This window comes from Rhagoletis pomonella, unplaced genomic scaffold (genome assembly GCF_013731165.1).
Source record: "Rhagoletis pomonella isolate Grant_MI unplaced genomic scaffold, Rhpom_1.0 Rhpom_scaffold_00185, whole genome shotgun sequence".
NCBI lineage: Eukaryota > Metazoa > Arthropoda > Insecta > Diptera > Tephritidae > Rhagoletis > Rhagoletis pomonella.
The window spans coordinates 90,794-107,933 of NW_023458739.1; the positions used below are offsets into that span (position 1 = coordinate 90,794).

At 34.6% G+C, this 17,140-nt stretch overlaps 1 protein-coding gene across 1 annotated transcript; it reads left to right on the forward strand.

The window, feature by feature from the left end:
* The first annotated feature begins 572 nt into the window (after nucleotides 1–572).
* On the forward strand, nucleotides 573–893 carry LOC118750264. The gene has a single exon (XM_036484989.1). It carries the CDS (start codon nucleotides 573–575, stop codon nucleotides 891–893), a length of 321 nt encoding a protein of 106 aa, XP_036340882.1.
* Nucleotides 894–17,140: the final 16,247 nt, after the last annotated feature.

Genomic DNA, 17,140 nt, shown 5'->3' on the forward strand with positions numbered 1-17,140 from the left:
CGGAGAAAGCAGTACATTTTTATTATCGATAGAAAAAAAAGCAGTACAAATATAAATAACGAGTACAATTTTTTTAATTTTTTGTGCAACTTATTGTTACAAATGAACGCTGTGGTGCCCGGTTCAACCTAAAATTAGGTGGAAACAAGCAAGGATATCTTAGATATCTTTTTCAAAGCAACAATTAATAAAAAAAAGAAAATAACTAAATTAAAGTTTAAGCTTTATAATTAATTTAATATCTTTCTGATTTTTATAACTGAGCGCCTTGCACCTACCTGGCTACGCCTGTCGTCGACATCGCGGAGCGTTATTGATGCAACAGATGGCACCTTTACCTAGGCAGCGCATTAATGTTGCACGAGATTTTGCTGCTTCCGGCGTAGGCTATTGTGGTCCGTTTATGTTGCGTACGGGAACCAAACGTTCTCGCACAATGGTTAAAACTTACCTCGCTATTTTCATTTGCATGGCAACCAAGGCAGTGACCATGTCGCGATTTATACTGTGATAATGACACAGCGTTCATCGGTGCTAATCGACAATTACAAGAGGATGTTGTGGCCTGGTACATGGACAACAATCAAAAATTGTTAGCAGCTATGGGTACGCAGTGGCATTTTATTAGCCCAAGCGCGCCGCATCACGGCGGGCTCTGGGAGGCTGCCATTAAATCCGCCAAACACCATCTAGTTCGCTGTGTTAGTGCTCAGACGATGTGGTACAGCCAGATGCAGACTTTGGCGACATTAGTTGAAGCGTGTCTAAATTCGCGTCCACTTCATGGCGATCCTGAGGACAAGCTCGCCCTTACACCTGGCGATTTCCTAGTTGGCTCCCTGCTTTTAGCCGTACCAGGACCTGATATCAGCCAAGCTCCTGCAATCGCCTGAAGCAAAGGCAATGCGTGAGGCTGGTTCACCAAAAGTTTTGGCATCGTCGGAGCGAGGAATATTTGTCAACTCTTCAGAGGCGAAACAAGTAGCATGCAAATTTAATTCCAACTCAATGGCGGCTGTGGGTCGACTGATAGCAGTCCATCCTGGAGGGGACGAAGCCATCCGAAATGTGACACTAAAAAACAGCAGTGGATGCCCTACCCAGGCAAACCAAAAATTATGTCGGCTCTTAGGCAGCGAAGCAGGTTAAGCCACTAAGGTAACTTTAGAATTAATGCAACCTTGTTTTATATTCATTTGTTTCGAGCTTCGACTTTCGAGTCTGGATTATTTGATATTTCCTTTCATTGTACATTTTACTTGTTTTTCTCAGGGCATAAAAGGCAAAATTCAACTGTAAAAGTCCTTCTTTTTCAATAAAGGATTATCTTGGTAACATCATTTGTAACAGATGGAATTATGAAGCTACCCAAAAAATGGCAAAATGGTCAATGTGTACTTGATTCAAAATTTTTTAGAATTTTTTTTTCTGAAATTTACCGAAAAATCCGCGTGCACTTTTAATATGATCAGATATATTAATGTATTCAAAATAAATTTTGGAATTGATCGTTATTTAAAAAATTATAAAAAATAGCAGTAATTTCAAAAGACATTTGGCGGTATGCATAAAAGCTAAGCAATTGCTTTCACCTAATATTTTATACCTTTCACTTAAATTTATTTGAAAAAATCGAAAAACAAGTGTGAAATTTTAAGAAAAAGCAATTGCTTAGGTTTTATGCTCTAAGTGTTTGGCCAAGCTTCTGCTCCAATTTCTGGTGTCAGTCTTGATGTTGTTAAACAAAGGGTGGGACCTACAGGTTTACGCCGACTCCGAATGGTGCTTTACTTTTTGCTAAGTTTATGGCCGAGCTTCTGCTCCAATTTCTGGTGTGAGTCTTGATGTTGTTACACAAATAGTGGCACCTATCGTTTTATACCGCCACCGAATGGCAAATGGATTTTATTAGAAGCTTTTTTATGGCAGAAATAAACTCTTTATAACTGACATGTTACCCGGACCAAGGGTCGAACATAGGTCCTACGGAGTGATAGCGCGCACTGCTAATCACTACACCACAGCGACCCCCATATAACTATATACTAGACTTATCATTAGCAACCCACACTCTTGAGAAGCCAAAGGCTGAATTATAACTACCACTGTCAGCCGCTCAGTTGCAGTGAAAATTACTTTCCTGCTAATGACAGCGTCAAACAAAGAAACCACGAAGCCATCTACGTAACACCGTACACATAAACTAATATATGGATAAATTGCCTATGGAAGTGTGCCTCACAGCATGCATACCTACACAGAAAAATATGATTACATTTATGTGTAGGAATAAATATGTATGTATATGTACAAGTAGATGCATAGCCGCTGGAGCGGTAACGTCAACATCATCAACATGTCAATTTTATACCGACCTGGACAGCCACAAAGCTAACCATAAAACACGAATATTTGAACGAGTAGTAGGAAAATAAAGTAGATACATATAATGCGAGCGGGAGGGAAATGGTGAAAATGAAAAATGTGCAAAAATTTTAAACTACGGTTGTTGCGATAATTCGCATTCGCATTCGCAACCGCGGAGATTCCGCGTTAATTTGAACATTCGCTTTCACATTCGCAATAACACAGGACCACAAAAGAAAATCGATGAAAGGTTTCTGTGACCAAACCTAGTCTGTTATGTGGTCTTGGGGTCGCTGAAAAAAATGCCTTTTTCGGTTCCTGCTACCATTGAAAAGGATTTATTGATGCAATAACACCAAAAATATCTGTTTAAAAGTTTTGAAAAAGTTCACCTCATACTGTTTTCAGGTAAAAAAACACAGCTTCATCTATTTGGAAAAATATTTAAAAATAATCATATAATTAAAAATAATCAAATATTTGGAGATAATCTAATAATTAACAAGTAAGAAAGTCTAAGTTCGGGCGGAGCCGAACATTAAATACCCGGCGCAAGTATTAAATATATGTTTTTTCACCTTTCCGAAACCTTCCACTAGATGGTAAGCCGGGGTGTATCAATTTTGAGTAAATTAGAGTCCCTAAATTTCGAAATTTTGAAGTTTCAAGCATTTCTGAAATTTACCGTTATATGAAAAGCGGCCTTAATTTTAGTCCGATTTCAATAATTTTCAACGTTTTGCTTCTGTGGCAAGCACAATAAAAATACCGAGTTTGGTAAAAATCGTAGAACGGTTACCGATATACATATATGTGATCATAAGTGGGCGGTGCCACGCCCATTTTCCAAAATATTACCATAAACGTATTTCTTGGTAAAGAATTGTTGCAAGCATCAATTTTGAATAAATTAGCTTCAATATTTACTGATTTATCGAAGATTATGTATTTCTCTAAATTACCGTTATATGGGAGGTGGGCGTGGTTATTGTCGGATTTTAAAAATTTTCGGCCATTTCGTATGTTATACCAAAGTTAACAACTGTGCCAAGTTTGGAAGAAATTGGTGCAGCGGTTACCAAGATATACACATGTAACCATAAGTGGGCGTGGCTACGCCCATTTTCCAAAACTTTATAATATGATTATTTTTCGTCTAAAACTTATTGTAAATTTCAATTTTGAGTGAATAATCTTCAGTAGTTACTAAAATATCGCAGTTTTCGTATTTCTGAAAATTACCGTTATATGGGAAGTAGGCGTGGTTATTGAGCGATTTTAAAAATTTTCGGCCATTTGATATGATGTGCGAAGGCCAACAACTGTGCCAAGCTTGGAAAAAATTGGTGCAGCGGTTACCAAGATATACACATGTAACCATAAGTGGGCGTGGCTACGCCCATTTTCCAAAAATTTATAATATTCTTATTTTTCGTCTAAAACTTATTATAAATATCAATTTGGAGTGAATTATCTTCATTAGTTACTAAAATATCGCAGTTTTCGTATTTCTGGAAATTACCGTTATATGGGAAGTGGGCGTGGTTAAAGTCCGATTTCGCCCATTTTCAATACCAACCTACCTTGGATTAAGGGAAATCTACATACCAAATTTCGTTGAGATATCTCAATTTTTGCTCGAGTTATCGTGTACACGGACGGACGGACAGACGGACGGACAGACAGACATGGCTTAATCGATTTCTTTTTTCATCCTTATGTATACATTTGTCTATATCTATCTCGATTCGTTTTGGCTGTTACAAACAACCGTTATGTGAACAAAATTAATATACCCTTGTACACAAGTGCGCTCGGGTATAAAAACAATAAAATGATTAAAAACAATCAAATAACTAAAAATAATCAAACAATTAAAAATAATCAAATAATTAAAAAAAAACAATTTGATTAATTTTGATTATATGATTATTTCTAGTTATTTGATTATTTTTGACAATTTTTTTAATGACAATTAATCATGATTATTTTTGATAATTATAATTAATTATTAATGGCTGGGTTATGTAAGAAAATTAAAATAATCATTAAAATTGGAAAATGCAAAAAAAATCATGATTACTAATCGTAATGGAAATTTTACAGCTCTGGATTGAACGCACAAGTATTTCAATAACTTTTGTTTTTTTGTAATAAACACGTGAAGAAAAACAAATTTGGTGGTTTTTTTCAGATTTTGTGGTGGTTTTTTTTTTAACAAGTGGCAACCGTGCCTGCAACTACGAAAAGTCGATCTCAGCGAATAAGGAAACTAATTAATAGCTATTCATTACAGGTGAACCTTTTGCAGAAGCCACCCGGGAACTAAGCAGCTCTGAGACCCTCATCATTCGTGATTCCAATATATAATTCTAATGCTTACAAAAACGGTGGTGCCTTTTTAAACAAAAAAAAAACTGAATCTTATTCAAAATTTTCATTCCTACAATATCACAATTTATTTGCCATATTCAACTATTTAGCTCGCTATAAGCACACAGTTCTCAAATTGGTCGCAAAAGAAATGATTTAAAGTGAGTTACACAAACTGAAATCTAAAACCGCTAATGACGTTACAGGTTCTCCAAATTCTGAAACTGCCAAAAGAATTAGAATGAAGAATTCTTTTGAAAAAGCTTTGGAAACACCTGATACATCTGGTTTGAGTTGAAAGCGGTGTTTAAAAAACGATCTTGCCTTGATGCTAGATTCTTCATGTGAAGATGAAAGTCAAGAGGAGAGATCCGACATTTGCAGTCGCGATGCAATTCTCAAGGAGGAACTATTCTTGCTCTGCAATAAAAGAAAATAAATATAACTGAAATTTTTCTCAACTGGTGCAGCGTAAATCGAAAAGAACTTAAAATATTCTCCAGTTTCACACGCAGATATTTGTCGCCTCGCGCTAACAGATGTTTAGTGGCGCAGGTTTGATTTACGACCCTTTAAGAAACAGGCTGTAACCTGAACAGGCAGCAGCATTACTTTTTACTAGAAATGTTCCAATTTTTAAATTCAAGTCCTAAATAAAACAAACATTATTAAAAACTACTAAGTTTTAAATTTTTTACTTACCTAAATTATTTCTTAAGAAGACTTGACATCCGCATTCGCATCCGCGGATGTTAGCTTTTAGGCATCCGCATCCGCATTCGCAACATTATTTTAAACTATCGTATATATGTGCATATGTATGTACATATATACATACAGAAGAATTTACAGGCTAACATCAGTGATCGGACTTCAAAAAAATTTGTGTGGTAGAATCTGGAAAAAAAATGTGGTAGATTTTAGACAAATGTGACAGATCTCAGATTTTGGATCAAATTTGGACAAAAATTAAATTAATTCTGCAAAGTTTCACCTAAATTGCAAACATTTTAATTAGAATAAAAAAATATATATTTTAGTATAATAAAGTGCACGACTGAAGTTGCTAAAAATTGCGTTCAGTTTTGGCAATTTTTTTCCTTGACAGTGTAAAGCAGTTCTTCCATATCAAGATATTTTTCGAACATATTTTGAGAGATTTCTGCAAACTTGCGGAGTGCTGCCAGCTTTTCTTTTTATCACATCACGATGGAGCGAACAAATATGGCATGTTGCAGAAACCGCTACTTGGGATTTGCCGATTTTATAAAACCCCCAGGAAACAGTAGAAACTTTAGATGCACTGAAGTTTGCTAATGCTTTCACAAAAATCGCCGTTTTTTAACATTTTCGCTATTAAATATTTTTGCAAATCATATATTTTGCAATTTAACACAATAAAACCACGTTTCCTGTCGAAAAATTAATTATTGAGAAAATTTACTATTTTACATTTTATTTTATCCTCCCATTCGGCTTTGTTGTTAGTGTTTTGTGTTAGACAATTTTTGCACTAAAAATTAAGAAAACTATGTCGAGCAAAAATAAAACTACTCAAAAACGGGGATATGTGGTAGATTTCAGACCTTGTGTGGTACATTCTCAAAAAAGTGGCAGTTCTACCACAATGTGGTAGAAGTCCGATCACTGGCTAACATAGAACGGTCGAGGTGCATACATACATTCATATATACATACACATATGTGGCATGAGTTGTTTGCGGTGTCTCCTAAGTGCGGCTTGATTTAATGACTTCAATAGTGTGAATTATAGATTGGTTGGCTATGGTGTGATGTGGCGTGCACCGTTGTAGTTAACCTGCGAAAATTTGAGGACAAGATGGTCCACTGGGACGTAGTTTTAAAGTAGGTATGTGCAAAAGTACCAGGTTGCATACTAGTAACTTGTCATACTGACCCGGACCACTCCAAACGTAAAAAACTGATATACATAGGTGTTGAACAACACCTCTGCGTGGCCCATCGGCAATATGATTCGGTTACCGAATGTGCCATCGTCCAAAGGAGTAGGCAGTCTAGGTTCTCCCATGTTATGCAGCGTTGGACCAGAAGTGGTCCCATGTTATGCAGCGGTGAACCAGAGGTGGTCAGGTCCAATGACATCGCAATGTTAATTTAACCATATTTTCTCCATACATTTGGACCATTTTGGTTCCTAGTGTTGGTTACAAGGTAACGTGGTCCTGTACTAGTATTTAACCTAGTCCCACTTTTTGCAGGGTATATGTTTATACATTTCTACGTATGTACGAATGTTGAAGAGCATATGTACATATCAGGGTTGTTGCGAATATTCGCATTCGAATTCGCAACCGCGGAGCTTCCGCATTAATTTTAACATTCGCATTCGCAAAAATCAATGCGGATCTTTTGCGAATGCGAATATTGAAGGGACCGAAAATGACAGTTATTTTTTACGAGTTAAACTTGGCCAAATATTTGTTATTCCGAAATAAAAGTACTTTCCGGATAATAAACTAACCGCTTATCCAAATTAAACAACTTTGGTATCCAATGAAACGGGACTTAAATAGCTTTAAAACTTAAATGTCTAAAAGAGGAAAGCCACACATTGAAAAATATTTCAATAAAAAATGTTAATTTATTACCATAGAACAAACATTGGGTCACGTATATGAATTTCTTTAGTATTAAATTTAAAAAAAATATAAATAGAGGTGGTAACCTTCATTCGTTATTTCTGTTTAAAAGCTATTTCAGTCCTCTTTCATATGACACCAAATGTGTTTAATTTGGATAAGCGGGTTCTTTATTATCCGGATAGGACGTTTATTTCGGAATAAAAATATTAGACCAAATTTAACTAGGAAAAAAATTACTGTTATTTTCAGTCCCTGGAATATTGTGCAAGTGCGCAGACGTATATCTAACCAGTCACAGAAGAAAGCATTAAAAATGAGTTACAAAAACTAAAATCGAAAAACGCTGATGACGTGACAAATTCCGAAACAAACAAAAGAAGGAGAATGAAGAATTCTTTCGAAAAAAACGGTGTTTAAACAACGATTGTGCCATGATGCTAGATTGTGAAGATGAAAGTCAGGAGGATACATCCGACATTTGCAGCCCCGATGAAATACTCAAAAAGTAATTATTGCACCGCAATAAAAATAAATAAATATAACTGAAAGTCCTCTCAACTGGTGCAGTGTCAATCGAAAAGAATTTACAATTTTGCCAAGTTTCAAGTTTTTCAAGTTTGTCCCCTCGAGCGAGTAGTTATATAGTGGCGCAGGTTTGATTTACGACCCTTCAAAAAGTTTTTATTAAGTACAATGTTCCAATTTTTAAATTCAAGTACTAAAAAAACATTCAGTCTTATCATGAGTTTAATTTTCCCCGAATCCGTTCACTTTTCACTTTTGGTTTTCATGTACATATTTACTATGGGCGGAATACAAATTTTCGGGTGAATTTTTTTCGGCCAAAATTCAGGATAAGGCAGATTATTAAAAATTATTAACCTTTCCTTTTTTTATTTACCTAAATCACCTAATGCGGATGCGGATGTCAGCTTTTAAAAATCCGCATCCGCATTCGCATCCGCGGATGTCTAAAATTCCACATTCGCAACATCCCTAGTACATATGTGTATATAAATTTTTTGTACTCCGTGGCACATACATATGTACATATGTAAGTATGTCCTCACAAAAAATACTCATACGTTGGCACTTCCCGAGGAGGTAACCATACGCTAGTTTCCTGCCGTCTATATGTATGCCAAGTGCCGTCGTATGACATATGTATATTTCCGCCTGAGAGATATTCTAAGTGCACACATATGCACATATATATGTATATATGTGAATTTGTTTACCATACTTCATGCATGGAAATGCATTTATTAGTAGGTGCAAGCACTTGTTTTCGTGCATAGGTGTTTATACAGGCGTGGGCCCAGTGACATTTTAAAGCTTGGCCTGTCACACTTTTTGGGCATTGCACCAGAGCTATGTTGGTAGCTGCAACAAGGTTTATTGAGTTCATAGTGTCCTTCCAACTACTGCCTAAACACGCATACGGATCTACGTAGCTTCATACGCTTAGAAGTACATATTTACACATGCGTGCTCCTATTTATATTATTGGTTGAAGAGTTACGATGAAAGCGGATTAGGGTGACATACGGTTTATAAAAAAAATTTTTATTTTCCCTATGCGAATCCGAAAATTAGATCTTTTTTGTGACACTGTCATATTTATTTTACCTAAATTCAATGCCATTCAGATAGGCGGCACGCGGGCTTTAACGTTTACGAGTACGAACTAATAATAATAATACACTTAGCTCTTTAATAAACTAAATAGTTTGATAGAAACTTTGCAGTCAATATTTAACAAACTGCCCGATGAGCTACAGACTTGAAACTTCAAACTTAGCTCAGAACTCGAGGACAATGGAATAAAAGAGACGACTTAATCCGCTAGGTGGCGCAAGAGTCGAGATATTTGTAAAACCCGCATTTATAGTCTGATAGGGTTCATAATTATAACATATATTACTTATATGAAAAGAAATAAATCCGAAAAAGAATTTGCAGATAGGTGGCGCAGGAGTCGAGATATTTGTAAAACCCCCATTTATAGTGTGATGTGGTTCCTATTTAGAACATATGTTACCTGTATGAAAAGAAAAAAATCCACAAAAAAGTTTGCCGATAGGTGGCGCAGGAGTCGAGATATTTGGAAAAACCGTGTTTATGATCCGATTAAGTTCACATTTAGAACGCATATTGCTTACATGAAAATAAATAACTAACTGTACTAACTAATAAAATCTAGCCCGTTAGGTAAATAGTGTAGCTAAAAAGCAGGGTGCGGAAAATTTTATTCGCATTGAAAGAAATGGACAGAATGAGAAATATACAGACGGTATAATAATAATTGCAAGATTTTAAAAGACTAAAAAGTAGAAAATAAAATTATAGTTAAAAAACTAAAAACACGCTTTTATTACAACAAGAACTAAAAAGTATAAAATAATTTATAGATATAACGATTCCGTTTAGGAAGAATAGGAAGTTCCCTAACTTGATTTAATTTAACTTTTTTAAATTAGCTAAAAATAGGACTAAAGTGATTGGCCCGTAGTCATAGTCAAAATAAAGTCCACTGTAAAGTTTGTTGCAGTTTCTTTTACAGATATCCCATTGAAAATTATGTCAAAAAGCTGCAACTAACTTTACAGTGGACTTTATTTTGACTATGACTACGGGCCAATCACTTTAATCCTATTTTTAGCTAATTTAAAAAAGTTAAATTAAATCAAGTTAGGGAACTTCCTATTCTTCTTAAACGGGATCGTTGTATCTATAAATTATTTTATACTTTTTTAGTTCTTGTTGTAATAAAAGCGTGTTTTTAGTTTTTTAACTATAATTTTATTTTATATAAATATACCACTATTAACATTCTCGGAGTCCGTGCATTGATTCGGAGCCAAATTATAAACACATCTAATATCAATAACATTTTTTTACATTTACATTTGTTCAGAATATCACACTTTTCCAAGAGCCCCGGCATTCATTTAATTGCCTCTCATATCTTGTTCGGCTAGATCCAGTGGCAGATGATTCAAAAATATATTTTAAACGTAATTTTATTTTAACCGACTTGCTCCGCTTATAGACATCATATGAATCCTCTTTACTAAGTGGAAGTAGTTTATGTATAATTGGTAATTTTCTTAAGGGAAGGTCACCACATAATAACTCCATTTAAGAATGCTGATCCAATTGTCAGTTTATTCAATCAGCGGTAAATAATTGCGCTCAGATTCCATCTTTTACTATTCATATAAAGCATATGTATAACTGCAGTAGAGTAGAATGAAACATCGAATAAAAAATGTTAAAGAGGAAACCCCAATTTAGCTGTTGGCTGGCAAAAAAAAAAGCTATTTACTTTCCTGAAATACTCTCCTAGTGAGTGTTTAAAATCGCCCATACATCGTGGTATGATCTAATGTACATATATAAATACATACGTAGGCACTAGAGATTCTGTATATGTATGTGTTACCCTTGAGTGGCATAAAATAAAAACTTTCACCTGAGAGGCTTATACATAAATATACATATGTATATGTGTTCGTTTATGTCCATATCGCGTTACTTTAATATAGAAAGGCCCTATCTTATATCGTCGCTGAAATACAAAAAGCCGTAACTAACTTAAAATCCAAAATGCACTTGATTGATTATGAAGCATATCATCGAATTATAAGTCCCAACATCGTTATTTGTAATAAAAAGTTTTAGTTAGTTACGGGTTTTTTGAATTTCAGAGACGATGTGAGATAGGGCCTTTCTATATTAAGGTAACGATATGTGATTTTGTATGTGTTAGTTGTTTTCTAAGTCCGAAAGATTTTTTTTTAACATTTAGAATCAGGAATTTTTATATATGTACATACATATGAAGTTAAAATATACTTTAGCGTAGACCGAAAATCCGCTTTTTTAGAATTTTGATTGGTAATATGGTCAATTATGCGCTAAAAACAATCTGTGTGAAAGATGAAAGTTTTTGGTCAATATCTTAGGCTCGCCCAAGTCCATCAAAGTTCAATGTGCTCAAAAAACAAAAATTAATAAAAACATTAATTAATATTTTTTTTTACTAAAATTCCAATTATCTTCGAAAGTACTAGTTCTCCATAATTTGTGAGCCAAGAAATTTTTTTTTTTTTAGTACTTGAACTTTGATGAACTTGGGTGAGCCTAAACTATTATCAGTTTTCATCTTTATCACAGACTGTTTTTAGGGCGTAATGAACCATATTTTTGCTATTACCAATCGAAATTCTAAAAAAGCGGATTTTCGGCCCACGCTAATATACATATATGTAAACTTTTTTCTAAAAATTTAAATATTGAAGACAAAATTTGTAGCAAAAGTGACAGTGAACAGCAGTCAACTTTTCCCTGCAAAAGGACCAGGTTGCATACCTGCAACTTGTCATGCTGACCTGGACCACTTCAAACGGATATACGTGTTGAAGGATTTTTTAAGAAAATTCATTTTAAATACTAGATTCTGCTATTTAAATTTAAGAAGCACCTTGAAAAATTATCAGATATTCGATTTATACAAAATCTTATGAAATTCTGTCCATGGTCCAAAAGGAGTAGTTGTCTAGGTGGTCCCATGTTATACAGCGTTGGACCAGAGGTGGTGAGATCCAATGTAACCATATTTTCTCCATATGCTTGGGCCATTTTGGTTACTAGTGTTGGTTACAAGGAAGCGTGGTCCCGTGCTAGTATTTCACCTAGTCCCACTTTTTGCAGGGTTGTATATCGTTTGAAGGTCTGCGTATGTCCGGGCGTACGAGTGACGAGCAGTATCTTTTCGGTACACAGTAACTAATGAAAAAGGTGAGCTATAGAAATATTTTTTATTCGCTTCCTTATCATAACTGTTTTTAAGGATAGTTATAAATAAACTTCTTTCGACATATTTAGGAGTAAGTTGGGAGATTACTTTTTCTACGTAGTTATTTACCAATCTCAATGACGGCAGACTAATAAAGCCTTTTAGCTCATGAGATTTCATTTATATACTTTTATCTAACGAAATTCCGCTTACACACTGTTGCCAGATTCACTGTTTTAACTGTAAATTACAGTTTTTAGACAAACGTACAGTTGCTTAAATTACCTCCTAGCCTAAACTACAGTTTGTTTTTCGAAATTTCCGATTTATACAAATAAATTAAAACTTTCCTTTTGGCTTTTTTGAAGATACATTTTTAAGATGAAAGGAGTCGATGAAAGTGCAAAGTATTCTCATGTGGAACAAATGGTTTCAGCTGTCATTTGCATTCCAAGTGTGGAAAGAATATTTTTCCAAACCAATTTGAATAAAACAAGAAATAAACCGATAGCAATGCTGGAAAGAGTAATTGAAAACTGCACCTTCCGAATGGACTACTTAATTTTTTCGTTTTTGAAGGCTAAAGTTTTTTTGGTCGAAAATACAGTTTTTCCGGAAATTTACAGTTTTTTGAAAAATAGATATTGCAACATTGCGCGTACCCAAGTACTTAGTATTTTTGGCTTCTAAAAAAAAACAGTATGTAAGCGACCGCTGCGGCTGAGCGGTTAGAAGTGCGTACTAACACTCTGTAAGACCAAAATTCGCCCCCTGGTCCGAGCAATATCTAGATTAGAAAGAATTTTTTCTACCAGAGGTCGCCCCTCAGCAGGCAATGGCAAAACTGCGAGTGTATTTCTGCTTTGAAAAGTATTCTCATTAAAACCATTTGGCAATTGGAGGCGACGCACAGTGGTCTGAATTCCAAATCTAGGTGGACAAAAGTCGGAAAATCGAACTCTTTAAATTCATGGTTTGTTTGTTTTTTTTTTTATGTCTACTCGTGCACCTAGTTGAGAGCTGTCTATTTCGAAAATGACGGAGTGATGAAATCGTAACTTTGATTTTCATCAATGCCTGAAAAATAAAAAGCAAGCTTTGCCAATTATTTTCTGTTAAAAAATGTCAGGAAAACCTTTCCCTTAAGAAATAAAAAGCAGATATAATCGGTTTCTTTTGCCCAAAATAGTAAGAGTCAATAATTGGTTTATAGTTTTTTTTTTTAATTATAACTAAAACGCATAACCGGCTTTTGGCTATGCCTAGTCCAGCGGATAGCCGAAGATGAAGTAGAAAACAAAATTTTGCTTTTAGATGTTGCTCGGTCCATCAATCAAAACTAGGTTCTAATGAGGGGTAGTACGCACCTCTAACAACCGTATACAGCAACCGTAAATAAGTTTAATGCCCATCTAATACAAAAAAAAAAAAACCGAGCGCAACAGGTAAACCTGCTAAGATAAAGTCCCAAATTAAGGACTTAATTCATTTCTTTTTATCTCCTACTTCGTCTCTTACACATATTCGTACTACACGTGCCTTAAAGCTTTCACTTTCATAACTGTAATCAATATTTTTTCTGATTTTCACCAAACATGTGAATGAACATGCAAACGCAAATACTTGTACATACATACCTACGTGAATATATACTCACATACATTTTCGCACCCACAATAATGATCGATTATTTATGATTTGCGTGTCTAAAGGATATTAGCGATGAAAAATTAGATTAGTTCCACGGCTGCTCCTAGTAAAGCAAAAAAATAAAAAAATTTACAGCGAAGTTAGGCAAATGTTAGTCTAAATTTAAGCTTGAATTTAGTACACAAAATGCCGGCATTACGGTATAAAAGCGATTTGTTTAAACTTAATTTTGCACGAGTTTAGCATGAGATTTCGATTGGGTTTTGTAGTAAGAAACTTAATGGAACAGATAACTACTAACTGATTTTGCTCTATTTTAATTAATTAATTAATCCCAACGGCTTTTTACCCTCCATTCCCGCCCAACCGACACGAGGGGCGCAGTCCGCATGACGTACGGAACCTTTTTTTTTAAGTTTTTTGGTGCCGAGTAGTGGAAACAGGAGCTTGTTAAGTGCCGAGATCTAAAACTATTCAGCTACAGAATCAAATTCATCAGCTGATTGGATATGCTAAAGATAGTATTTCAATTATTGAGAGTGGAAATGATAGTTTTCTTTATAGTAAAAATCGAGTCCGATATATCAAACGTACTGGAATGAGAGTTAAAATCTTGACATAAACAACGGAATGATTCGTTTAGTTCAAAATTAGTTTAGCCTTCGGACGTAATCAAAAACTTTTACCATTTACGAGATGCCGCCGACTTTTACACAGTGTTAAAAATTTCCCAAAAACTTATTGATATCAAGTACTTTTTAGCCTTGCTAATATTTAAAGGACGTTTTTCAAATAAACTTGCATATATACTGAGAGTATTACTATTACTATTTCGTCGGGTATACTCGCGCTGCGATCTAAATATAATATATAATGTGCTTAACCCTGTGCAGTTCCATAAAATATGCTCCGAGGTTTTGCCCACAAAATCTGCAGTCCATTTCTACAGAAAGCCCCATTTTATAAAAATTGTATCTTAACTTGCAGTGTCCTGTCAGGTAGCCTGTAAGAGTTCTAAGACACTGACGGCTAAGTTCGAGGAGTCTTTCGGAATTTCTTCTGGATTGTCTCATTCCCTTTGGCTTCCGTCAGAGGGTTTCTCCCTGGTCCTGAGTAGCTCTTCCGTGTGTTCTTTATATAGACAGTCAGCGCTTCTTTGGTTTTCAAACCCTTCATGTCCAGGTACCCACTACAGCGTTGCTCTACTGTGGGGTTGTAGGCGGTCTTTAATACTGCCTGAATATCTAACATAGTATATATTCTAACCCCATTTGACCTTCTAGGAAGACATTCCCGAACCGGGAAGTAAGTAAGTGTTTTTTTTTATCATTCAAATGTTTAGCGGACTTAGCCTTTATGCAACCTAGTTTTAAAGCATTAAAAATAGGTGACAATACTACTGCTATCCAAAAGCTTGCAAGCTTAAACCCCGTGCATTTTCAAGTACCGTTAATAGTAAATAATAGATTGGCGCTTACAAATATGTTAGTGTTTGGCCGAAATTCTGATCCGATTTATGACATACTAGTAAAATTTTCGCGTTGAGCAAAATTACACATAAAATGTGTAAAGTTGATGACGCATGAGCACTTAATGTTTACTATTACTAGAAAATGTATTTTTACGTTCAAAATGTTTGCAAATAACGATTAACGTGAAAAGGAGTACACCAATATATTTCTGGTTATACGGAATTCCTTCAGCGGCACTGCTTTTTAGTTTTTACTTATAAAAAATCAAGTTTAAGAATTATTTTTGGGGTTTCATTTTTTTGCTTAGAAAATAGTCGTTATTTTTTTTCTCGGAAAATAATTTTAACTTTTTAAGTTTTAGTTTTTGCTTGAAAAATAATCGTTATAAACTTAACTTTTGTGTGCTCCTTTCAAAAGGGAAACGACCTGCGAGTTTTGTCGCCAAAGCCGATCAAGTGGATATTCCGACAAAGAAGAAGAAGAATATTGTTGAAGATTCTTAACCTCACGGATAATAAGCGTATACAGTTGCTTTTTCAATATTTCCGAATAAACATAATCGTGGTACAAAGCTCATTAACAATATTTATTTAAAAAAAATTGGTTTTTCCTATTGATATTTTATGTCCAAAAGTAGAGGGTTACAAGTAAATTGACACCTAATGCAGAGGTAACCCTTAGCTATTTCGCGGTCATCGCTTTCCTCAAAGAAAATATACAGATAATAGTGACCTTTACTTCTTTTCTAATCAATTTCAAGTTAACTTATAGTTAGATACATTTCCTGTAGGGTCTTAACTCAAAAACGGCTGAACCGATTTAGATGAAATAAAGCAGACGGATTGCTTATAACTCTTTGGTTTCAATAATACATCTTAATAGCGATAAAATAACATTTACACCCTCTGTACATCAGGAAAGCCTTCAATGGTAAGCAAAGAATTAAGTGAAACTGAATCTCGGCCTGATTCAATGAAGTCTACAAGACGTACATATATTTTTAACCGACTTCCAAAAAAGGAGGAGGTTATCTGTTCGTCGGAATATTTTTTTTTTTTTTTTATGTATGTTACCGCATAACTTTGGACCACGTCAACCGATTTCGATAATTCGATTTCGATTTTTGCATCGGAAAGGTAGTGTCTCAGAGGTGGTCCCATACTAATCTGGTTGAGATCCGATCAGTGGATCATGAGATATATATATATATATTTTTTTTTTATATGGGAGTTGAAGTCGGTTTTTTTTTTTGCTAAAAATTACTAGTTATTATTTAAAGTACATATGTATGTACATTACTGGTATCTGTATCTAAAAGAATGCCGAGGTATATATGTATGTATGTATATATGCACTCCCATACCTCCCTCTGCAGAACGAAGACATCTTGTATTCATATTTGCATGCATAGCCTAGAAAAATCTTATGCTTCACCAAAATAATCAATAACTGAAGTACATATGTATATATGTACGTAGGCGTGCATACCTCGCATAAAAATACGAGTAGGATGTAGAAATGAAATATTGCATGCAAAATAGAGATTTTCTTAACATACAATTTTACCTTCACTTTTTTACTAAAAAACAAAACAATACATACGAGAAGAACTCAACGATGTAGTTAGCATTGAAATGTACGAATAAAGGAGAAAAATAAAAAATATAAAAAAAACTTTTTAATATACAACGCTTTTATAAATGGACTAAAAAGTAGAAAATAATACTTCTCAGTCCCATAGAATTTGTTTTGATAACTTTTGATTTTGAAATTTTAGCAAAAGTCATTATAAACAATCTATGAAATTGAAAATGAAAAACGTGGAGCGCATGCAATACAAAGCATTCGATTTA